A 26,879-nucleotide genomic window follows, 5' to 3' on the forward strand; every position below is an offset into this window, starting at 1 on the left:
TGTATCATTCGTCGTTAGCGTGATATTTACTCGGCTTGTTTTATCTCAAATACCTACGATTCATTTTTACGTTTGAATATTATTTTAATAAATCGCTATATGATTAAATCACAGTTCTTCAAATCCTTAGCACCCTGCTCATGAATAATTTATCGAAGACAACTTTCATTTATGTATTCCGTTTATGCTGTACGGGTTTGAATTTCAAAATACTTGTCTACATTTATGTATCGCTGCATAAGAAAAGAAACTTTCTCGCAAGTTCTTGCACGTTTGGATAGAATGTCTTTTCATTGTTTAATTAACAGCGTAATATCTAGGGCAAAGTTCGTCATCTCTTCGCAGTAGTCTTTAACGAATGGAATGCATGTGGAATTTCAAAATTACTTAAATTTGGCTTTTTGAAGTAAAATACTGTATCCTTTGCGCTGACGTTTGAGTTTTGATATTTCGTTACAACACGCGAGAAAACAGTTGCAAATTATAATCGACGTTCGCTTGTACTCACACAAGTTAGGTATATGTGTACCGATATTTCAAAAGGGCCCATTCGGTCGGTGCCGAGAAGGGTGTAGATTTTATTTTTCAAAAATTGGCATAATCTTTCAAAGTTTTCCAATTGATCTAAACGGCGCGCGAATGTGAAGCTTTCATGGACAGCTTCACACTCAAACACTGTTGAGATCCACCGGAGAACAATGGAAATTTATTTTGATTTTTGAAAAATAAAATCTATACCCTTCTCGGCACTGACCAAATGGGTCCTTTTGAAATATCGGTACACATATCTATAGATATTGCGATTTGCGGTAAGAATGATTTGATACTATGCGTAGGTAGGTATTTCATTCCAACTAAAAATCAACGTATCTATATATGTGACCCGCTCTGACAAAACCGACCGTTTCGACAAAAAAAAGTGCCCAAAATAATGATGTTTAAATTGAGTTTCAAGGGTTGAAAGATCAGATTTTTGAGGAAAAAACATTTTTTGAAATTTTGTCGAAATGGTCGGTTTTGTCAGAGCGGGTCACATATATATCGATGCCATAGTTTGGTTACCAATACCATACAAATAATGAAGCTACTTACCCCCAATTTTCTTCATAATGCTGATTCATTTGAAGTACATAGATACGTTAGGTACATACTTCCCATTTTCGAATTGTGGGGGAAAACATTCAGTAGGTACGGAAAATTCCGAGGAAACCGGAATATATGTAGCTCGAGTGCTGAAGGCAAAATTGACACATTTAAAAATTTCCACCTTTTTTTTTTTACAAATATCTCAAAAACAAAGCATTTTGAAAGGGAATATGACAAATTATTATCATCACGAAAATAAGCGAATGATTGTCAGTTTTCAAAGCTAAAAATTTCTGTTTTGAGGATAACGTAAAAATCATTACCATTTTTGAGTTCAGCGTGAAATTTTAATCCATTTCAATAGATCACAAGCATAGTTTTCGTAAACATTGCGAAAGTCAGCTTTGAAAAAAAAAAAACATTTTTGAGAAACAGGAAGAATTTCAATTTTTCAACTGCTTTCCTTTGAATTTGGTTCTCATTGCATGCAATTAATGGCTAAAACCTGTGTTTTTTTATAAATTGACCGATTTTTGAGAATCCCAAGCTCCTCCTCCAGGGGGTCTTAAATTTTTTATGGCGCACAGTTATCTTTTCAAATTCAGGAGAGTAATGAGGTACTTAATAACGTCAGCAAAAAGTGGACAGAAGGCAGAATCGCCTAAAAATTGAAATTGATTCAAATCACGAATCACGTTTTATTTTGGCGATTTTTTGTTAATATTCAAAATCATCCGGAAAAGGATTACTTAGATTACGAATCGTTAACTTTCTAAAAAAAAAAATTTCCACTTCACACAATTACTTCGATTTTAAATTTTTCCACATTTTTTTTATTTTAAAAAAAATTCAATTTTTAAGGTGAACAGCTGAACACATCGCGATAATATGCTAGTTTTGCGAAGGCAGATTTTTAAAAAACTGGAATTTTCTAAAAATGAGATCAAGAAATTGAGAGAAAAAATCAAGATACGAATCACGAATCACATTCCATTATGACGATTGAAATAAATTTAAATCGCCAACCTTTGAAAATCGCTAGAAAAATGATATGAATCGCTGATGAAAATTATTGATTCGAATCGTGTTCACTCCTGAATGTGAGATTGGTGCATTTTTGGACTTCAAGTGAATGGAGAAAAGATGGAATCGTCAGATTCTTTCAAACTATGGTGAATAATGTGAAATTTGTTTTCCTTTCATACGTAATATATCTAATACTTAATACACAGGTAAATTTTAATCGACCTTCATTGATGGATTATCGCTGTACAAAAACGATAAGAAATTGTCAGATCGATGTCGACTTCGAAACATTCCGAATTTCAATATTCGATTCGATTGCAAGTTTACATTATAGATAGATGAAAATCGCCATACATATTAAGTTGTGAAAGGTTTGAAATATACGGACATTAAGTTCCGAAAACAATTATATTTAGTTGAGTGAGTTGGTAACATTACAACCAAAGAGATATAGATAATCTGTGTACCATTTAAAATCGCTGTACGTAATTACGCAAACGGTTAACATAAATACCAAAGGTTATTTGAATTCAGGATTTAGTAGCATCATCCTTTTGTAAAAGGTCTCCTCGTCGCCACGGCTCATGGGAGAACTTAGAAAATCCCAACGCTATCAACTTCATACGGTCTATAATGAAGCTGGAGGATTTTCGTTATGGGGTTTACGTTAAAATGACTTTTCCGTCTTTGTTTCCGTGTTCGGTATAGGCCACCGCGCGCCGCGGCAAATTTAGAAAATCCCGGTAATTTCTTCGCCCAATGATTTTATTTCCGCAACAAAAATAATTAAGTTACTTTTCTACTAAAATTATCTTCCCTGGGATTTCAATGGCTCAGAAAAAACACTCCGACTTCGCGCAATAAACTCTCCTGCAAGATTCTTTCATTTTCACGCGACGAAGAAGATTTTTTTTTCATCATTCAAATGAGGTTTTCTTCGAGTTAGTAGCCGCGCTTTTAAATACAACTCCGTTTTAAAAATATTTATAATCGCCTCGTCTGATTAAGACAATTCTTTCAAATTTTAAATACAATTTCCACCAACGCGGAGCGAGATCTTTTTTCCCCTTCAAAAAAGTCATTAATTTTATCGCGTGGCGAGAGAATAAATTGCATAAGAATGTTGTAGATATATAGCCAGTTTCGTGACAATAAAAGTAACAATGGCGAACAATTTGTTAATTCTCATCAAAAACCATAAACAACGGAGACGACTTTGATGCTGCGGTAGACAACTTAGGTACATACCTACTTACTCTTTCGCTAAGAAAGAATACCAAATCGAAAACTCCGTCGAGCTAATTCGCATTCTGCTTATTTTTATTCTTCCGTTTTAACGAAGCCTATAGTTTCGACGAACGAAATTACTACAGGGATAAGATTGTGGAGTATCAGAAAGCCGCAGGTTCAAGCGACAGTCGTTTCTTTATTAAAGTTGAATTATGTGTTTCTGTGTATTTTGTTCTAATAAATCACCGAAACGTGCGAAAAATTAATAAATAATTCGGGATTTATGAAAAAAATGAAAATTCTTGGCTCCGACAAAAACGCACTTTTTCCACCAGTTTTTGTAATAAAAGTGTAACTTAATTATAAGTTTCATCCTTCGAAGAGGGTTTCAGCCGTCGTTCAGAGGGTAGATTACAATGTCGTTTATCGTATTAAAACTGGATTACTTTTTAAATTTTATCTTTCGAGGTCGCCTCGAGTTTTATACTTTATCTTTAATCATGCCATCAATTAGCCGTCTTCATTATACAAAATACGATTAAAAATTCACAATAAAAAGATTCCACATCAATGATGGTATTTTGGGTTTGGTAAAATTATGTTTTTCTGTCAAATTAATTTTATGGAAAGATTTTTTCGAAAAGTTGTGCGCTGTACCTACTACCCTACTACCCATCCTTACTTATCGATACATCTGTGACTATCAACATTTAAAACGCACCGAAATCAGACTGTAGGTTGCTTTACTTCTTAGAATCTACGTTTCTAATTAACTAGACGTACTTAAGTTTTCTGCATAAAATTATATTTGTTTCCTATTTAGGTAAGTCGCAAAAAAATGAAATAAAAATTTACTCGATTGAATAATATTGTCAACTCTGCCAGAATTGAATCCCACAGGCCCCGAGTGCAACGACAGATGAGTCAGTCATATAATTGTGAAGTTAAAAATGATCTAAACTTTGGTAATTTGATACGGCCTTGCTACCAATTGAAATGAGCTGAAATCTTGCGCTAAATTCAAACATAGCGATTATTTCAACTTTGAGCTCTTAACTGTGATTTCTAGCGCCAAAAGTGAAATTTTTAGTTCAAAAAATTGAAAAACTATTTTCAAAACCACTGTCTTTAGAATTTGTATACTCAAAGAGTAAAATTACTTCGATCTAAATTCACCAAACCTTCACTTAACTTAGGTAAATTTTCATGCTCCAATTTTTTTGAAGAAAATTTTCAATTTTAATGCACGCAGGATGACGGGTTTGAAATAGCAGAAAGTTGTAAAAAAAATATAGATTCGAAGGGATGGTATAAAGCATTGACTCAATTCCTGTATATTTCATTTTATACTCGACTGTTTACCAATTACTAAGGTAGGCATGACTTCAAAAAAAAAAAAAAAACAAAAAACAAAAAAAAGTCGTAGCAGTCTGCCGCTACGTAAGAGCCAAATTTTTGTGCAAGAAACATTGAGGGCTCTTGAACTACTCGCACCCTCGCTTCGCTCCTGTGCTTCGCCTGTATTTAAGTCCCCCCTGCACCACCCTTGGGCTTCGCCCAATTACCTACTGCTGATCTCTTTTTTTCGTGTTCTGCGCTTCGCTTGAACTACTCGCACCCTCGCTTCGCTCCTTTGCTTCGCCTGCGTTTGGGGGGACATTGTCCCCCCTACACCCCCCATGGGCTTCGCCCAAATCACTCCTTCCGCAATTTCTTTCTTATGTTAGCGGGGAGACTTTGTCCCCCCTGCACCCCCCTTGGGATTCGCCCAATTACCTCCTACTAATGTCTTTTTTTCGTGTTCTGCGCTTCTCTTGAGCTACTCGCACCCTCGCTTCGCTCCACCTGTGCTTCGCCTGTATTTGGGGGGACGTTGTCCCCCCTACACCCCCATGGGCTTCGCCCAAATCACTCCTTCCGCAATTTCTTTCATATGTTAGCGGGGGGACTCTGTCCCCCCTGCACCCCCCTTGGGCTTCGCCCAACTCTCTCCTTCCACTGTTTCCTTCCTATATTCGCGGGGGGACTCCGTCCCCCCTGCACCCCCCTCGGGCTTCGCCCAACTATCTTCTTCCTCCTTCAAAAAATGTGGTAACAAACCTGTCTTGACCCTGAAACAGGTCAAATGTGGGTGGAAGGTTGAAACTGGCAAAAGGCACTTCGGGTACATCCTCCTACTGTACTGTGAAAATTTGAGCCATCTAGGTCAATTTGGAGGGGCTATAGGCTTTCCTAAACGTGAAAAAAACACATTTGACCCTAGAAAGAGGTCAAATGGGGTTGGAAGGTTGAAACCTGCAAAAGGCACTTCAGATACCTCTTCCCATTGTACTGTGAAAATTCGGACCCTCTAGGTCAATTTGGAGGGGCTGTAGGCTTGGCTAAATGTCAAAATTTTCAAAAAACACGTAAAACTGATGAAAAAATCCACTTTTTTGATCCTGGAGAGGGGTCAAATGGGGTTGGAAGGTTGAAACCTGCAAAAGGCAATTCGGGTACACCCTCCCAATGTACTGTGAAAATTTGGACCCTCTAGGTCAATTTGGAGGGGCTGTAGGTCTGGCTAAACATCAAAAAACACTCAAAAATCCACTTTTTTGACTCTGGAGCAGGGTCAAATGGGGTTGGAAGGTTGAATCCTGCAAAAAGCATTCAAGGGGCACCCTCTCATTATATGCTGAGAATTTGGACCCCCTAGCTCAATGTTAGGGGTGAGGGGGTCAAAAATAGGGGTAAAATGTGTTTTTCCCAACTAAAATGGAGTGGGGATGACCTAGGAAGCTGAAATTTGGATATGTTGATCACAATAGGGGTACTGACCAATGGTATGATTTTGGACCCTTTTTGTTCATTTGGGGCCTTTTTATGCCCATCCAAAAAAATGACCTTTCTGTAAAAATGGGGTTGGATGGTTGAAACATGCAAAAGGCACTTCGGGTACATCCTCCCAATGTACTGTGAGAATTTGGACCCTTTAGGTCAATTTGGAGGGGCTGTAGGCTTGGCTAAACGTCAAAATTTTCAAAAAACACGTAAAATCGATGAAAACCCCCACTTTTTTGACCCTGAAGAGGGGTCAAATGGGGTTGAAAGGTTGAAACCTGCAAAAGGCACTTCGGGTACACCCTCCCAATGTACTGTGAAAATTTGGACCCTCTAGGTCAATTTGGAGGGGCTGTAGGTCTGGCTAAATGTGAAAAAACACGCAAAAATCCGCTTTTTTGACCCTGGAGAGGGGTCAAATGGGGTTGGAAGGTTGAATCCTACAAAAAGCACTCAAGGGGCACCCTCTTATTGTTTGCTGAGAATTTGGACCCCCTAGCTCAATTTTAAAGGTGAGGGGGTCAAAAATAGGGGTAAAATGTGGTTTTTCCCAACTAAAATGGAGTGGGGATGACCTAGGAAGCTGAAATTTTGATATGTTGATCACAATGGAGGTACTGAACTATGGTATGATTTTGGACCCTTTTTGTTCATTTGGGGCCTTTTTATGCCCCTCCAAAAAAATGACCTTTCTGTAATTTTCAACTTTGACCCCTCAAACTGCGGGGGTCAGTTCTAGATCTTGAAAGAACCCTATTCCCTAAGTTTGAGTTGATTTGATCAATTAGAGCAGGTTCCAGGTCATAAAATGTAAAAATCAAGGTCGTGCTGAAACTTATAAATATATATCTATATATCTATCTATATATATAAAAACTGACACACCGGGAATCGTCTAGTTTGAGCTCAAAACGTCGAGAACTATCAAAATTTTTCATCCCCGACCTTTTTATCCAAAGTTGGGCCTACCGCAATAGCCATCATTTTTTACAAAAATTTGGCTAAAAACAATACTTTTTCATGAATTAATTAGGTTGGCTGTTATTTTTCGTCGTAAATCAACAGAATTATACGTCGTCGCGTTGAATTATACGTGCTTATATGAAATATAATGGAACGTGGTTCAATGTAGAAATATCTCGCGATGAAATTTCTGTTTTTCAATAGGAAGACTTATTCGCGCTTCGATAACATTTATATTCCATTCCCAGCCCTTAACTAAGTAGGCACATATTCGCATATATACCTACCTAAATACACACATACGTACGTACGTACGTATATACGACGTATAGTTATTAGGTATATCTTTACAAACGAGACATTCCACTTGAAATTATTAACTGAAGTTCAAGAATCGCGTTATTTATATCGAGTAGGCGTCATCCATATTACCTCGTTTTGCGAATCTTTAATAATGCAAAAGCTGTACTAACTTTCTCACATTTATATTTAAAAGTTTATTTTAAACCCCACCTTATAGTTTCGGAGAGGAAAATCTGCGTACTGAATACGTGATATTTTAAAATAGAGTTATAAGTTCGAGGTTCTCATTAAATGGAAATAATTTGGAATCAAGTTGTTAAAATTTATCTCCTTCATAGTTATGTAGTCCGCCAATGTTCCTTTCCTCGTAAGTATAAGATAAAATCTGCAGTAAAGAAAAAAAAAAATAAAAAGGATGAATTTTTGAAATTTTCAAGTCGTTTCAACGTATTATGTATTCCGCGAACGTCTACAACATTAGCGTTTTATCGGTAGTTGAGGGAAAAAACACACAAGAATTGAAACCGAACATACTAAAATGTCATAAATTACAATTTCCTTTATCTCACTTGTCGAACTATAACGCCGCGTTTTGCTTATTACTCAGTCCTAGTGTACTCCTACTCTCGTACCAAAGTAATGTATAGAAGATCATTACATCAGACAACCCAGCTCATAATACTCAATATTATCATTGTACGAAAAAAATGGAAAATTCTCCTACATCGAAATAAAAGGTCATATAACGTTTTATCTTTCGGTATAGTACGTTTACGTACTTACGCACAAAAATTTTGTTTGTGTACGTATCACGGAAGAAAGAAAAAAAAAGATACTTACTAAGCAAAATCTAAATTAAGACATGAGGAAACATGAAACAAGTTTGTTATTTGCAAAATTTTAATAGTGGCGCCATATAGATCCTTTTTATTTCGTATACTAGTAAAAGTATATAAAAGGAAAAACAAAATATTCTAGGAAAAAATATCTCTAATTTTTTCAGCACAGCGAAGCGAAAGAACCTCGGAACATATGTATCGTCCGACGAGCTACTTTGTCATTGTAAGATTAATTTCATCCCTCGACTGTGTTTTTTCCTTTTTTATTTTTTTTAACGAGTTAAATAATATGTGTACCCACATTAAACGCTAGATTTTACGATAGCAAATTTCAACCGTGTGTTTGAGAATTTTTCCTTCATTTGGAAGATAAAATGGAAGTAATTCTTCATCATGAAAGTATCAAATTCGTATAATAAAATTTTGTTTTGTTTTGTTTTCCTTTTTGATTGGTCGTTTCACGTTACATCTTACATTTTTATACGACGCGATAAAATCGCATTTTTCACTTGATTTGATACCTTTGAAATAAAAATACTCATCTTTTTTCTCCTTTTTCGTCGTTTGTTCTATTCATTACTTTATTTAGGTACCTACATGCATACATACGTATGTAGTATATCTACGTACTTACGTATAGATGCCTATTTCTGGGCAATTTATCTAAAAAGTTATCGAGTTTTTAAAAAGATTTCTTTCAGCTTCTCGTGCAATCACTCGAAACCTAGAATCACAACGTACATACAAAATGAAAATTTATTCATTCTAGTGCACTGTGTAGTATTTTTCGTCCAACTGCCGTATTAAAGGAGCAATACTGCTAGAAATAGGAAACGTTCATTGTCTTTGTGCCCTAATTAGGCTATATACCTATGAATTATCTGATACATATAGAACTCGTAAGGATCTTCAAGATTAGTTACGGTTATGTACAAATGAATTTGCGCATCTTCTATGTCTATTGAAGGCGTCTCAGAATTCTAGACTTTATAAATTATCCAAAATAAACTGCAGTGTAAACGTACAAAACCATAATAAAATAAGAATTAGGTAGGTAAGATATGCTACCAAGTTCGGAAGGGTTGCCTTTGGAGGGATTTTCAATGAAAATTATAAGCATTAGGTCTAAACAAACGAAAAAAAAAATGACAATTCAGAATTCAACCGGGAAAAATTAAAAACAAAAATTTACGGTACCTACCTAATATGTATATTCAAGTATTCAGGTAGGTTCGTGTGATTCGGGTTTCTTCGTAACTGGCCAACTTATTAAGAGCTATGAAAACATAACACTCAGTACCTACGTATAATATGTATTTCGATATAGGTACCTACTGCATGGAAAAAATCGTTGTTGCCAACTCGATGGCGTTATAGAATTTAAAAAAGAAAATACATAGGTAGTGACCATCATCACGTAACAAAATCCTTCTTACGCTGGCCATTAAAACACGAGAAACAAAGGGAAGCATTTCTTTCAAACTCTTTAACAAGAAGTGTAAAGTTTGGTACAAGAGTCGTTTGGCTAGGTTAAAACTGAAGTATTTGGCAGTAAAGCTAACAAGACGTAGTTTCTTCAGATTTCTTCAAACAGTGCTTCGACACCGCCGTTTGAAAAAGAAAGGCTTTTTCTTTCGATACGTGATGAAAGTACCTATATCTTGGGGCCAATAATTCTCGTTGTAATCATTTTACGGTAACTTCGGCGGAGCTTTTTATAATGGATGATATCCGTCTTCGGAGATACCAAAACAAATAAATTGTTCCATTCATTCTGGTAACCTTTGCGAATACTTTCAGCAATAATTCTTTTCGCTTCATTTTTTCTTGAAATTTTCGCCGAGAAAACTCCAACTAATGGCTTGTCGTGAGTTTCAGATTAAAAACGTTCGGAAATGTTTAAAAATAGTTGCGGAATTCGGTATCCTCATAATTCTTTTTTAAACGTTGAAATTTTCAACGTAAATATATTTTTTTCTGCAGCGAAATTTCCTTGGAATTTCAAGTCGTAACCTATAGGTACGTATTAGGTGGTATAGGTACCTATATCAACCTATACTCAGCTACAGTAAGTAGGTTTCGAATTTGAACATTTTTCGATATCGCGAGGGAAAATTCGGGTAAATTTTTGCGCGGCGTGGTTCTAAAAGTGAGCAAAAAAAAATATCGAGAAAATAATTTCAGTCGTCATTAATTTTATTCGAAATTGTTAACATCGAATCAAGAAACCGTAAATTGGTATATAATTTGAATAAAAGTCTTAAATAATGACGTTTTCTGCGTAACGTTCGTTTTTGACAAACGTACCCGTTTTGAAGATGATTTAAACGAAATTTCAAGTGAAAATGTAACTAACCAATTAGCACAAAACGTTGAAACGCTCGTTATTATTTTCACATTTTTTTCTTAAATTCTTTCCCCACTCATCTTAATTGTAACAAATTAACGAAAATTATAAAACGGCGATTTAAAATTGCGAGGTAACACGTTGAAGCGAAACAAAAGTCATTAGGTAGGTAACTAGAAGTATACACATGTCTTTTATCCGAGTTTTGTTTCAGAATTCCGCGTTGTATTTTTTTCCTATACATACTTACGAATATAAAATAATTGGATTGTTGACGGATTATGCGAAATAAAAAGTTGCTAAACGAATTAATCATTGCGTTGAATTTCTCGCAAGCTGTTCCTTGAAAAACATGCGATTTGCTACATCCAACTTATACAGAAAAAAATATCTATTTTTCTGCAGAAATATATTTACTCAGTGCACAGTAGGTACACACTACACACTATACATAGTTACACACCAATACCTACATATTATTGTATGAAGAGATAATATGATAGAATGGAAATAATGTACCAACGTAGAACTTGAAGGTACCTCTAGGTGTGTAGGTGTAGAAAACATGATTTTCTTATTGTTTGCTGGCGAAGAAAATAATGATCATGTAAAAATAAATAGGGTACGTCATGAATTTGAAAGCAAATAGAATTCTTATACATAAAGGGGCTCAGGTGGTTTTTTGTTTGTTTACGATGGTGTAGCTAGTATCGTTATTGACAGAAGGCAGTATGAAAATACATACTATGCAAACGCATATGCAGTATACTCGCAGTATACGAATCAATTCTACAGAATTATTTGAAAATCGAGGTTGTATCGTGGACTATGGGCCGGGACAAGGGGGCAATAGCTGTTTGAATGAGATGTTAAAGTAAAATGAGGAAGAACATGTTTTGGATTTCGACCAAATTTCCTGAACATGTTCACTTTTAAAGTGTCTCATAAAAAGGTTGAAACTTGCCATCTCAAAAGAAGGAGGGTATAGATCTTTAAAGTTGATTTAATTTAAACACAATCAAATGAAAAAACAAGTTCTAAATTAGGCAAATGAAAATCAAAATTAGACGCATTTTTTGCCAAGGTAAACTATGTCTATCTATAACATCACTTTGATATGACGGGACTTATAGTTGATAAAGCTATGCAAGTTACTTATTAAAAAAATTCCTGAAACGGAAGGCCGACAAATACGATGCATATTTTGTATGTTGTTACACTATAAAAAGTAAAAATTAAAGATTTTATGCGACTAAATCGTCGTTTTTTGCAATATTCCATTTTTAAAGTTGCGCATAATTTTTTTATGCTTAATATAGAAAGCTTTCAGCTTAGTTCCACTTTATTTTCTTGAGCTGAAATGAAATTTTAACGGAAATAAAGAGAGAAAAATGTGTAAAAGAGAGTCCAAATAATACCTAGTATGGTATTTTTTTTTCCTTTAGGAATTTTCATTTAAGTAATATTTCGCGTATGAGCTAGTAACGCTTATTTGCGTTCAGTTTATTGCCTTTTCCGGCTGTCTTTTCATTTTATGTTTTTTGTCCTATTCTTGTAACAGTATTTTTTCTTTTTCTTTTTTTTTTCACCACCGTTTTGCAGAGACTTTAACATACGGCGACTCGTTGACTTTACTTCCGTTTCCATTTCTTTCGTTTCTTTTCTTGTGATTCTTATTTTGGAAATGTTCCTGCTAACTATTCAATGGTTCAACTTATCGACTATAAAATACGATCCTATTTACGGACATTTCGGAACTTTATCTGGTGGATTTTACTTGCAAAAACAACCGTAAAAGGAAAAACCCTCTTTAAATTGTAGGGAAATCGAAAACGTTCTCCTATGAACCGCAGTATATTTTATTTATTTTATCGTTAAGTTGGAACCTTCGAAAAGTACTTTTTCAAGTTAACACTTATTTGGAAGACTTTAATCAGGATTTGAAATTTCAAGAAAAACATTCTGACAGTTTCGTTTTATATCTACTAGTATTGCTGCTGCTCAAAAACCTTGTTCAAGTTTACATTCGAGTTACCAAAACAAATGAATATTATAATTAAAGATGGAGGAAAAAAAACTCACGTTAAAATAGCGTAAATGTTGTTCGACATTAAACGAGTATTTTTTTAATTTGTCGATTTCAAGATACTTAAGGCTTTCAATTTGAATGAATTTTCTTTTCAATCAATATCGTTGCTGCGTTGAAGCGTGTCTTTAATAGGTTTCAACGTTCAACTTCCTTAATGTTATTTGAAATTTTTTTAACTCTCGAACACACTGACGAATCTAGAAGTGCATAAAAAAATGCTTTTGATTTTTTTAATTATTGAATATGATCTACATGAATATCATTTTGACGTACTGTATGCCCTCCTGCCCCTCAAAACTATTTTGTAAATTATACTGTAGGTCAATTTTTTTGATTTTTCGTAAATTACGACAAAGCAAAGCAGCCAATATGGTGCAAATTTGAGAGAACTTGATATGATTAATACATTCCACAAAACTGATGATCGAAAGCAAATCTTTGACGAACCATAGATATCCCATTTTTAGTGGGGCATAAATAGGAGAAAGCCGATGGGGTAAAATAAACGGGCTACAATGCTCCGTTCTTAATTCAATAAATTTGTTAATTCTTATTATGCTTTCAGAAAATGTGATTACAAAACGTGTGACTAGTGAGGTACAGACGAAGCGTTTTTTTTGCATAGTACTTGATAAATTTATTTCGAAAAAGTTGCAAAAACATGAGATAAATGTATGCCAAGTACTGGATGTAGAATGTGGAACATACAATTTCATTGAAATTTGCGACAAATGACGAAAATTGTAAGTTATCGCATGCATATGCTTTTGAAGAGGGTGTAGCTGAAAGTACACACCTCAAAGCTCAAGCATTTCTGTAGGTACCTATTTCACAATTTTCTCGTCGTAATCATTTTTATCAATTGCGTTGAATCTTGTATATTATTATTTTTTCTCTCTCGTATCATAGTTCATTAGTAGGTAAGGTATGTATCACTCAAAATATAACGTTCATTTCACACTGAGAAAAAAGTTGAAATGTTTATTGTTTACCAAATACGTATTTATACCTACTTAGTTTTAATAGTATTTACACTATGGAAAAAGTAATTATTTTCCTATCTAAAATAAAGATAAGCATTAACGAATAGGTATATCATTTTCAATATTACTGACATTATCGGAATTTGATTCTCCATTTTCTTTCGTTATTACGAAAATAAAAATAATAATCAGGTGCCCAACGTAGAACATTTCATCAAGATATTAACACTTTTGTTACCATTTTGCAAGCACACGATTTTAAATGTACTTACTTGGCCTTTTCAAAATGCTTTCTTCGAGGTATAATAATTTCAATAAAAATTCGATAATTTGGTTGATTTCCTGAAGAATTGAAAAAGTGTAAAGTTCACACAAACTTTAACAGTTCAAGTTTTGAAAATATAAAATTATCAAATCGAAAACTTCCCAAGTCGGTTCGAGTTGCTTTTTTACTAGAAAGTTGTTCATTTGTTACGAAATTAATTAGGAAGTCTTGAAACTAACTTTTAAAAATATTATTGAAGCGTGCATTTTAATATTGTTATCGCTATACCTAGCTACTTTTTGTATGCTTTAAAAATTAGTGTAACATTTGGTTTTCATTTTCATAAAATTCGATCTTTATTACGAATAGGTGGTACTAGGTACGAGTATATTTTGTTTGTTTTCTCTTTAATGAACATTTCAGGTAAGGGAATCCAAATGTGTGTTCATGTAGGTAGTACGTACGTACCTACCTTTCTGATGATGATCTCTACGAAGTATAAATAATGCCAATTTTAAATTCAAACATATCACAATTACACTGAAAAAATGAGCATTTTCCAAAGAATTTGTGGTTGTTTTTTATACTTTGTAATGGAAAAGTTCTTCATCGTCTTCTTTGACAAATTGAAAAGAGGAGCTTAAAAGTCACCTATTCGCTAGCTTCAAGTATAGGAGACGGTATTATGCGATCAAAATTCATAATTTATGAACTTGCAAATCCACGAACAATATTACAAGCATATCAGCACGTGTTGAAAATGCGAAGAAAAAAATTTAAAACATACGTTTCACGAGTATCTTAACCCATAAACCACAATGACTGACAATTGACACAATTTTCTTCAAATCCAACGCGTAATTTTGATTAATGATTCAACAAATCGTAAAAATATACGCGAGCAACGTGAAGTATGCTTGTGAAATACGATTTGCAAACAAACGAATACGAGTAGGCACAACTTGAAAAACAAATTTTGGAACGATCTTGTTGAACTTTTTTCCTATATTGTTGAAAAGTAATGCAGGCGTATTTTTCATAGGACATATTTGAGCTTTAACGACTCGTCTATATCATTTGAAAACGAAAAGCAAAAAGAAGAAAAAAAACGACGCATACCTACTAGGTACATAAGAGAAGAATAAAAAGGTAAAAATATTTACGAGTATAAACATTGAAATATAAGCGGCCTACTACCAACGCTATCCAATAAACCCCTTAAATCTAGCTATATTCCAAATATAAAAACGGTTTCACATATCAGCAAAAATCCCACGAGTGTTAACCGAGAAAAAAGCGGAAGAAAAAAGAAACTCGCAGTTAGATCTTCGTAAGGGTTTATTGGGTACCTGATTATTGCCCAAGTCGAAATAGCAGCAACATCAATAAAGATAACTCCTTTAGTTTATTTGTCCAAACTGAAATGAGTACAACCCGCCATTAAATTCAAATGGGAATTCTCCTTGTTTCGCAAATTGTTTGATTCGTTTTCCTATTATTATTATGGTTACAATTTGGTGTAATAAAAAATCGTTGAAAATTGTCTATAACAGGGATGCTATTCATTCTTGTTTTAAATAACCAATAAACGAAAAGTTTTGCAATTCTTTAAATTCTCAGGACAACTTCGATGCAAAAAAACAAAAAAAAAAACATGGAAAAAAAATTAAACGAAAAACTTCTGAGCCAAAATAGAACAAAGTTGATGTGTTACATTTCTAACTCTTTGATATATAGGTAGAAGTACTTTTTTCTACACCAGGGATGACATTTCATCGATGTAAAGTAAAAACAAAAAGTAACGAATCGTTTCCACAATAAAATCATTGCAAATTGAAGCAATGTGAGTTTTTGCAATGGGTGGCTGGATAATACAGATTTCCATAAATGAGTTTCCGATGCTATATACGAGTAGACCGCATACCTAGGTAAAATCGTGGGTTTAAAAAAAAATGAAAAAATTAAGATACGCTGATATTTTGTTTAAAACGTAAAAAAATCAGATCAAGTAATTTTTATAATTGAAAAAACAAAAATTAAAAAACTTGAAAAAGACCTACTCGAAAAAATTGAAAACATACATTTTTTACATTTCAAACAAATCTCAATTAATATATTGCACAGACAAATTGCTGATACTATACAACGTGGCTTAAGAACTTGGAAAAATTGAAATAAAAATGAGAAAGAGAAATTAACTTTTCAACAGCCCGTTACCTTGTGACTTCGGCGCAGCTTCTATTCTGACCTAAGCAGAAGACTGAGACTGATTACAATCCCCTTTCTTTAGGAAACCAAAATTAAAATAAAATTCTAACTGTAAAAATTTGGTTCAAGTGGAAGAATACAGGAATCCTTAAAACAAATTCGCGATTTTATGTTTTGCCTCGAAAAGTATAAGTACATAATAATGTACTTCATTTTACAGACGTACTGTTGAAAATTCGGGCTGGATTTAAATATAGCTTCCCAAAAGATTTCCACGTTGTTGAGAAAATTTCTTTACTGAAGATTTTTTTCAAAACCAACTTTCAAGGTACCTACAAAATATTACTAGCAGAGAATTTCAAAGTCCACGGTATAATTTTCATTCATTTTTTTCGAGAAGCTTTTCTTTCGCCTAGAAAATTGTTGTTTTTCAGAAGAGACATTAAAAATTCGATTTTATTTACGGGGAAAAAAGAGTAAAAAGCGGTACAAAATTGATTTCTCAAACAAACAAAGAGTTTTACGAAAAAAATGAACAGAAAAAATTGTGGATGATGAAATTTTCTACCTGCAGATGAGATCAACTACTTTTCCGCAAAAAAGCTCAATTCCATGGGTATAGGATGGTTGACTAGGAGACCCTTGCTTATGAACATTTTCCAGCAATAAAATCTTTTACACGATATATTTTTTTTTTTTTCAATTTCAGCTGATTTTCGTTCTGATTTGCCTGTACTATGTAGAAAGTACATACCATAGAAAATTTTAAATTTTGATGCGAATTTCAAAAAAGAACAAGATGACTTGAAAGATGAAAGCAGAAAAATAAAAAAATAATTTCAAGTAGGCACATACAAATAATAATCTTCCTATAAAAATACACGTATATAGATATAATTCCTAAAAGTCATCAATCAGCCAGATTGAAATACAAAACTAACACATGAAGTAGAAATCGAACACCAAGTTAAAAGAAATAGCAAAATAGTAAGTAAAAAACAAGCGAAAAAGATGAGAAAGAATCAACCCTCGATGAATTCGAAACATCTATACATACAGTAAAAGATAAACCTATGTAGATGTTGGACTGGGTTAAGACTAATGACGTAAATCCCGCCAGAGACCCCTAAGGTTCAAGAAAACACATATCATTATGATATATTTGATACCAGTCACGAGCGAAGCACTTCCCCATTTTTGTACGAGAGATTTGTCCTGAAAAGGCCTTTTACGAGAATTCCCTATGCATTTAAATTACCCGGAGTTCTAGGGACAAAAGACACACAAGAAACAGAGACGAGTAATAAAACGTAGTACAAATTTCGCCTCGAAGAAAGCTTTGATAAAATTTTCCAAAATCACGTACAACAGACGCGTGGTTTTACGCAAACTTCGGTTCGTATAATGTTTCATGCGCTAATACGAGTATGCTGCGTCAGCTTTATTACAAAACTTTGAAAAAGGTATTTGAATTTACACATCTTCGATAATAACCTCGCTCGGTCGAATCAACAACACATCGTATTCTCCTCGCATTGACTTGACAACACACACCGACAGTAGGTACAGGTACCTAATACCTAACATATAATACATTTGGATATAATCATTCGCACGACGAGCGAATGCGAACATACAGAGCAAAAATGACACCCCGTACAATGAATAAAGCTGTACATGAAATGAAAGCAGGACAAGAGAAAAATTCGTACATATAAATCGTCATTCATTGGCGGTGGCGAATTCACAATCTAAGGGAGCGTGTAATAGCTATAAGCTAGTATATGCGTTTTAGGGAAGTAACCCCAGGCGATCAATTGTTCGCAGTTCGCACCCATAGTACACTGCACTACACACATAATACGTGAATAACGATAACACCAGACTTATTCTCTTAAATCAGACTTACAATGCGGAGGTGCAAGAAACACACTCGACACTAACCAACTAAATAATATAGCATGCTGGAAACTCGAGATACTAGTAATTCATTTAGGGTAGGGGTACAAATATTTTTCATCAACGGGATAATCAAGTGCGAACGAATAAGTTTAAATGTTAATGTTATGTAGTTTTAAACATTTTTAACATGTGTAAGTTTAACCAAGTGGATCGAGCTGAAGAAATAATGCAACAGTGTCAAGGATGTTGAGGATGCTTTGACTATGAACATATGTAGTCTATAGGTATGAGAGATCAAATACGTATCATAAGTTTGGATAGTTTTTTAAGATTTTTTTTTCGTCAAAAATTACGCAAGTAGGTGCATATATACTCGTATGTAGGTAGTATAACAGCAATAGCATTCACGTTGCATCAAATATGGGCTTGAAACACTTACTCTCAAGTCTCAACTCAAAACAAACTCCACCTCATCATCTTAATTTCTTTACTCACCTACCTAATATGTGAATGAGTCATTTTTCATGTTTTGTACATTTTTTTCGAAATAAATGTGCATTAAAAAAATAACCAAAAAAACATTGATCGCAATCATGTGCGTATAATGTAAATGTATTCATCCAAAACTCACTTCCTCCATTTAGCAAGAAAAACATAATTTCCCCAACATTCGATATTTTTCTAACATAAGGTAGGTACCATTTTTTTTTCAAATCGTTTTGAAAGCAATGGAAAACTTACGTAACTTAAAAAAATTTTGTAGTCTGCCGCAGTACAAAATTAATTGGAGCTGTCCTGCATACTTTCCGATCTTACAATTTTGTATTACGAGGCATTTTAATTCTAAAAAAGGATGCATCCCATTTCACAAAGATTCAGGAAATACTTACGCCCTTGAGAACAGAAATTTCAAGAGCTTTCTAGCGGTGCATTCCTCGTATACTTTGTGCGCTGAACATCAAAATTTTGAAAAATAAGTAGGTCTAGGTACACAATGCTATACAGGTAGGCAGGTATTTTTATTAATATGAAACGATTTTGAAAGAAAAATGAAACATACCGAAAATGTAAATGGAACAATTAACCAGACCTCGTATATGCAAAAACAATAGACTAAATTATCAGTAAGTACATTTCAGAACAAAACTCGGGCTTCAGACTATTAAACCCAAAAAAGTACGAGAACATCGGCTTTTCCAAACGATGCAGCATTAGTAGGTAGGTAGTAGGTACATATGAAAATGAACTAGGTGTACGTAATCAACCGTTCGGTGACTGTAATTTAAAACCTTTTATATCCCCGGAATAAACCGTCCATTATCATCGAACAGGAATAAAAAATGAGTAAAATACGAAGCCGATGACTTATGGATTAATAAATTAAAATTCATATCGAGAAATAAGTCAGCAACAAAACGTGTAAATGGAATTTTTCCAAAACTTTAATAATATGAAGTACCTATCTCAAAGACTGAAAATATATTAAAAAGGCCTGGAAGGGACGTTTATTTTAATTATACGTTAGTGTCTGTGACAAGGGTTTCATCTCTGTTGGGCCGCCCCTTCGGTTAGCGGAGTCGTAATTTCGCATACATTTTCTTCCGGTTATTTGGACTTTCAAGGGATACGCCTTAATTTGCTAAATACCGGAGAATGTGACAATGACAGTTTTAGGCTTGTCCTAGTAAATACTATAAGATTCTAGATTCAGTTGCAGTCCTTCCTCGTAAGCGGTGATAAATATCCAGTTAATGACATTTTCTGCGTTCTTATGTCCAACCGGAACCTTATCTTAAACCTTCAGATCAAATCTTTAACGATCTTCTAAGACCTTTTTCTCGTATACCGAATTTAACGTTAATTTAAAGTCTAGCTGTTAGTTTTCTCGCTGAGTTGACAACAAGTGGACATTTCGTATTGATTTTTTTGTCGAAATATTTGACACGTGTTTATGGTCTTTTTGTCTTGAAACGTAGAGGGAGATTATATGACTTTATTGGCCTTTTGAAAATAAATGGGTAGATGAAAAAAGTCATTAATTTGTTATATTTCAAGATTATTCTAAAGAAAAAATAAATTCGATGAAAGCTACTAAACTTGAGTTACCAGCCATTAAATTTCGGGCGGCTGAAAATTCATCAGTAAGTAACTATAGGTATATCTACCTAATAACTTTTACTCCGTAAAAGTAAAATTTGGTAGAGATTTCAACGTTAGGTACTTTGCAGAATAAACATTATGATTTAGCGGCCAATTGGACAACATGTTTTTTCAAACTGATAACTCATAGCTCAAGTTAATTTGCACCGACTGTGCAAACGTATGTAGACAACCATTTCGCGAAGGTTGGTGAAATGAAGAAAAATAAACATTACGATATAAATAAATGGATTGTAAATCTTACGTTTTGTGTAAAGTAAGGTTTTACTTACAGCATTTATTGTTGTTGAGCAACCAAATAAAAACAATCGTAAAAGTCCATTTCAGAGTAATGAACAACGTACTCTTCATGACGGTCACATTAGGATGGAGGGGAATTCATTAAAGACCGCATCAACATCCGCAACTGAACTGAAAAAATATTTAAAAGTTGACAATAAAGAATACGTAGGTACAGATAATACCTCAAGCATTTACTAATCGTTTATAAGCAGACCCATTCGGTACAGCACAGCAAACGAGTACATCAATCGTCATGATATTACGTAACTTTGGTCTCACATACCATACATAACTCATGAGTCATAGGGGGGTGAAATGACACGTGAAGGTGAAGATAGGAGGGGTTCAAGGGTGATGTTTTGATCCGTACATCAACGTTTACACACTACACAGCAACTTTTGCCGGGCATTCCTTAAAAAAATTCAAAAATAGAATTTACAATAAAAAAATTGAGACTTTTCCCATCAAGAATACAATAAAAAATTCATCCTAATGAGACATGCTACCTCCCAAGTACCTATGTACTTTCCAATTCAGAAAGTAAGTATATTTTTAAAGAGCCAGTTTTCAAAATTGATCTAAGCGAAGCAAACGGGGAAATTTTTTGAAAAATTGGAACCCAAAAGTACTTGTATTCTGCTTTTTGGGAATGTTTTTTTGGCGTAACTAAAAATCGTCGGAAATTGTTTCATTTTACAAGTTGAAGTTGGATAAAATTTCTATTCCACTAGTACATAGGATAAAAATTATTCTTTGGGTTTAAGTAAGCAGGTATTTCGTAATTTCAGACTTGTTCCCATCATTCAGTAATTTTAAAAAACATTATCGTCCTGTAAGGCTGTAAATAAACTGTGTAGTGCGTTGCGTAGCGTATACCTGTACCTCTACTTATACTCATCTACTTTACTTCAGAAAACATTTTCAAATATACCGTATGTACTTATGCCACTAGCCAGTAGCCACCAGTACTACAAACTCAAATTGATTGATTGATGGTACTCCTGACCCATTTTATCAGAATAGAAACAATTTTTAAAATTTAAATGTATCGTTATATACCTAACAATTAAGTCTTGAAAAAAAGAATAATACGTACATTGATAATACGTAATTTAATGTGCCTACAGTCTTGATCTAGAAGAGCAAAAATGGACTTTTGAAAAAACCTACCTATTTCTAATTTTAAAATTTAAATTTTGAGATTTCGAAATGTTCAGGGGCTCACGTGTGTGATATCTTCAACTACGAGTAAATGGATAATAGAGAAAAAGAATCACTAGGTAAGCATGCAAGTAAACTTATTTTAAAATCAATATATATCCATACGAGAAATTGATAATCCTTCTTCAAAGTCGCACTTTCAAACAGGATCCGTCGTATTTAGCGGACCTAATCTAATACATGCACATCTTCGATTCTTGGAACTTTCAGCATTTTCAAAAATATACATCGGTTGTATCTCATATAGCATTTTTGGATTGACCATCGGTCGTAAATTAATGTTTCAAAAATACCTACTTAATTCATTATTAATTTCCTTACCATCGCAAAAATAACGCGATACTGCGAGTTTAACTATATTACTAATACCTATACCTAGTGAAATTATGCTGCATCGAATACTTAGATTGAACTGAAAAGGAACAGATGCACATTATGAGGAGAGATAGGTAATCTGGCAAGCACTACGGATGTGCATCAGTCATCGAGTTGAGGATAATAATTATAACAATGCAACAAAACAAAAACTTTAGTAAGTGGACAAAATCAGAAGATTCTGATTTCTGAAAGTATGTACTTAGCAAAAGCTGCACTTTGAAGATCATCAATATTAAGATCTAAGTAAATGAAGAAAAAAATCAAGATTTTTGTAAAACTTTGAAAACAATTCGACATGCTACACTTCGCGAATTCCAACCGATTCCCCAAATTATGAAAATATATTTCAAAATGCAATGCTTACTTGTTTTTAGCACGCTGAGGACTCTTACGAGACAAATGTTTGTAACTCGAAATAAGCCATTGTATTGTGCATTAATTCACCGTTGTCACCACACTTTAAAGTAGTATTTTACTGATAAGGGATGAAAATTTGTAAAGTATCACCAGAATAAATTTAAAAAGTAATTCAACTCATTAAAAGAGTTGCAATTGTTACACATGATTAAAACCGAATTTCGTGACTTACCGCCCGTCGAAAAAGAACGCGTTCAAAATTCATCACTTACTATTCGACACGATACCGCATTTAATACTGATGATAGGGGTGCGTTATCTAAATCTAAAATAGCGACAAACAGCCGACATTTGAGCGAATCAGTTTTGGCAAAGCTTCGCAACAAAATTTTGCTACAAGACAATATCCAAAAGATGATGCTCTTCCTGAAAGTTGAATCGAGATTTGATGAAATGAAACATCCGAATATTCGATACATTTTCCCTTATACTCGTACCTATTCATTCATTTTAGGTGCGAATAGTATTCAAGCATTTTCAAGCAATCCGACTTCTTAAAAAACACTGTATTATTATTTATTCGTAATAAAAATTTTTTTGAATATGTACCTAGCTTATTTCCAAAAAAATAACACTTCAATTACCAAACCAACACAAATGATTCACATCACATACAATAATTCAGTCCAGTTCTGCGAAGAATTTTTAATTAAGAATTTGTTATTATTTTGTACGAACATCATGTAAAGGTAAAAATTTATGCAGTTTCCAAATCAATATTCCAGCCTAGGCAGCAGATAAGTAGCCATGTAAAAAATATCATTGCATAAATTCGTATTGGAACATTCTCTCCAATCAACAAAAGTATAGAAATTCGTGCAGTTATCTGAAATTTTCCAATGAATTTGCTTCCAACGTAAAATTTGAAGAAATTATAGGTACCTACTACCTATTCATCAAATAGCTTGGTAACACTGGAAAAATACAGCTGAAGGTACAGACTATACATATAGAACAGACAGATGTAGGAAAATAATACGTAATTGTGAAACTAAGCTTCCGTTACCATGGATACGACTTGTACACATCCAAACTTCCAAAAACGATAGATGCGTTTCAGTCGCAAAATTTCGACAATCGGTGTAAAACGGGAAGATCTTGGTCCTGACGCATCCCTTTTCGATGCAATACAAATACTAGCAAAAGAATTAATGTATGTATTTTATTCTTAACAATTCATCCGCTAGCCATGGGCCATGGCATAAATAACGGAGTATTGAAATCTCAAAGTACTCCTATCTACATATATCTATTGTATTGCAGGGTACGCCATGATCTAGAAGCCTAATGCAGTCGACTTCAAAGCATACGTATTGTAATTGGTTTGCAGAGTGAATTTCAACTTTCTAATTCCATTTGACGAAATTTTGTGGAAATTTCAACTTTCTAAAACCTGCTGGAGGCTTCAAAATGACTGGAATTCACTTGCAGTAGACTTGATAGCGCGTTAAAATTTGGAGTACTGAGTGAATTTTAGATTTTCAATTCTGTTTGGTAAAATTTTATGGAAATTTCGAGCACTGAAAAATCTGCTGGAGGCTCCAGTAATTTTCAAAAGATCGTATGGAGGTTCCAAAACGACTTGAAATCTACCTGCAGGAGTGCAGGCGACTTCACGCTGTTAGTATACAAATAGCTGAAAATTTGTGTTTTCAATTTTTAAGATGAACAAAGCTCAGTGCTCAAAAAAATGTATAAGACATTTGTATCACAAAAACACCCCTCAAAAAGAAAAAAATGGAAGAATTGGTGAATCGCAAAAAAGTTGAATCGCGACGCTGCGATTCAGCCACAGTTGTGAATCGGATCAAACTTTCACGGTTCACTTCATTTTTGTTTCGAATCCGATTTAAAATTGATGCGCGATTCGAATCGCCCCATCTCTGGTTTAGGTAAGTCTTAAATCTGAGACAGTTTGAGGCAGTATGAGAACCAATTAGGATATGATATTAAACATTGAAATTAAACCCTCTCACAATTCGTCCAAGGTTGAAAGTTACAATACCTATTTTCAAAAATTGTTGGGAAAAAACTGAAAATTTGAGCAGATTATTTTTTGTTTTTCTTTACTACTCTCTTTTTCAACAGCACGATCTCAAAAATAACACTTTCATTTCAAATAAGTATTTCTGAGAAAGTGGGTTTAAAAAACATATTTTAACAACCTTGTTCCATGAAACGTTCATTGAAGAAAATCCAAAACTGTTGTATTATTTAGCAATAAGTAAGTAACAAATTTTAAAACTGAGTACCTATTGAATGAAAATTCTTACATATTTCGTTTTACCGAAATGTTGGAAAAATGTTAAACCTCATCAAGGTTACAGAAATATCAAGGGATCTCAAACTCAAAAATCAAAATTCCTTCCTTTCTTCTTTTAGTGTTCGGTATTTTTCAGTAATTGAAGTATAGGCATGTAAAAAATAATAATGACGCTTCTTGAAGAAGATAGGTACCTAGGTATAGTGGTATACCTACCAGATGTGAGATGGAATCGATTATAATCGATGCTACATCGATGATTTTCTTCAAAATAATCGGAAATAGTTAATCGATTAATTGACGGCCAAACACAGCAAAACATGACGTCATGCGGAACGATCGGTACCTTGGCCCATTGCAACTTAACCATTGACCATTATAATCGACTATAATCGATTATAATCGGTAATCGTTCCATCTCTGATTTTAACCCTTTGGAGGTTGTCTGGGTTTACATGTAGGGGAGACAAAAAACATTACCAAGCCAAAAGCACTTTTTGAAACCAAAAAATCCCACACTTTTTACATCTAAATAAAAATCTGAAAATAAATATTATAAATTTAAATTTGAATATTAGGTAAATAAGTACACACACGCAATTTTGAAATCCCATCAAATTTTTAATACCAAATTAACGAGTTGAACGGAAGGCCTAAAACGAAACAGAATTTTTTAAATATTTCACTAATTTGAAAATTTATGCTGTGTGAGAAACTGAATCAAAGTAACGAATAATAATTTGCACAGTCATTATTTTACAAGACAAGTAGGTGGGTATTCCAAATTACTTATTACAAAAGAACAGAGACATGCAGGAATCAATTCACAGTAATTAATGGAAAGATGCGTATCATTTATCAATGTTGAAATGAAAAACAATGAAAAAGGATCCAAGCAAAGAAATTCATTAATAAACTTTACCTGTCATCGAGGAAATAGCTCATCTCAAAATGAAACAAAGACACAAAGTTGATTGAAAAAGTAAAACATATTGTTTAACACAAAAATTAAAATTAACAAATGAGGTTAACTCTTTCTGAATTTTGCCTACAGGATTTCCAGAAATATAAAGTTGGTAAGTAGGTACCCTTGTTTAATGTCGATAATCCATCTTTTTTGAACCACGAACTATGAGTCTATTTTAAATTGTTAGATTAGGTAACTGGATAGAAGTTGCTACAGTTTGGAAGGCATAATCCAAATACATACAATACTCTCATGTACTATTGGGTTGAGTAGGTATATTATCCTCCCCTCTAAACACATGATAAAAACCCTTTTATCAAATTACGAGTAACTCAAAGTGAGGACAAGGAGCGAACAGAAATGCACATTTTGAGTTTTTACACGAGAGCAGAATAAGAGCAAGAATGAATTCTGGTTTTGGTTGAAACTTATTGAAACTAAAAGACTGTAAAGGAGTGCTCTCTCAAAAATCTAGGTAAGTAACTTCTGATTTCAAATTTGATGAAATTGTCAACGCTCTTTGCTTTTCTTATTGTAAATCACGCACACACGACCAAAAATACACATAGCAAACAAGGTGGTTGTTTATCAACCATTAAAATTAGTCTGGTCGATCCGTGAACCATTGCACGGCAGATAAGGTACTTACGTATTCCAGGTGAAAACCACCCTCTCCAATTTACCTAGGATAAGGGATGAGAACGAGGAGTGTGAATTCAGTTTTTTCCCAACAATTTTTGAATAGGTATTGTAACTTCCAACCTTGGACGAATTGTGAGAGGGTTTAATTTCAATGTTTAATATAATATCCTTATTGGTTCTCATACTGCCTCAAATTAAAGACTTACCTAAACCAGAGATTCCAGTTAAAAAATTTCAACTTTCAAGTACTTCTAGCTCAGGTTCCGGCTCCTGCAGTAAGCCGCCGCGTAAGGCCAAAAAAAGGGCACCCTCCGGGGCTTCTACCTTCCAGCTCACCAGCTCCGCTTCTAGGGATCGAGGGGGGGGGGTTCAGTGCCTTCCCCTCCAGCTCAGGCTCTCGAGTCTCGAATTTGAAAAAGAAATACCTCCGGCCTCGGGGATATTTTTGTAAGCACCTCCGCTCCACCTCCGGCTCCAGCGCTCC

General features: G+C 34.1%; 1 protein-coding gene across 2 annotated transcripts in view; it reads right to left on the reverse strand.

Annotated features, from left to right (window-relative positions):
• The window catches only part of tei (teiresias), a 128,853-nt gene that overhangs the window by 101,302 nt on the left and 672 nt on the right, over positions 1-26,879 (reverse strand). The window contains exons 1-2 of one of the 2 annotated variants that reach the window (XM_065344789.1): positions 22,471-22,764; positions 20,497-20,635 (exon numbers count right to left, since the gene is read on the reverse strand). In XM_065344789.1, coding sequence (XP_065200861.1) covers positions 20,497-20,575 — 79 coding nt within the window. In that variant the 5' untranslated portion in view covers positions 20,576-20,635; positions 22,471-22,764. Of the gene's footprint in view, positions 1-20,496; positions 20,636-22,470; positions 22,765-26,879 lie in introns of those variants that run through there. The other variant, XM_065344790.1, reaches the window with a different exon arrangement.

Source organism: Planococcus citri, chromosome 1, assembly GCF_950023065.1.
Source record: "Planococcus citri chromosome 1, ihPlaCitr1.1, whole genome shotgun sequence".
Taxonomy (NCBI): Eukaryota; Metazoa; Arthropoda; class Insecta; order Hemiptera; family Pseudococcidae; genus Planococcus; species Planococcus citri.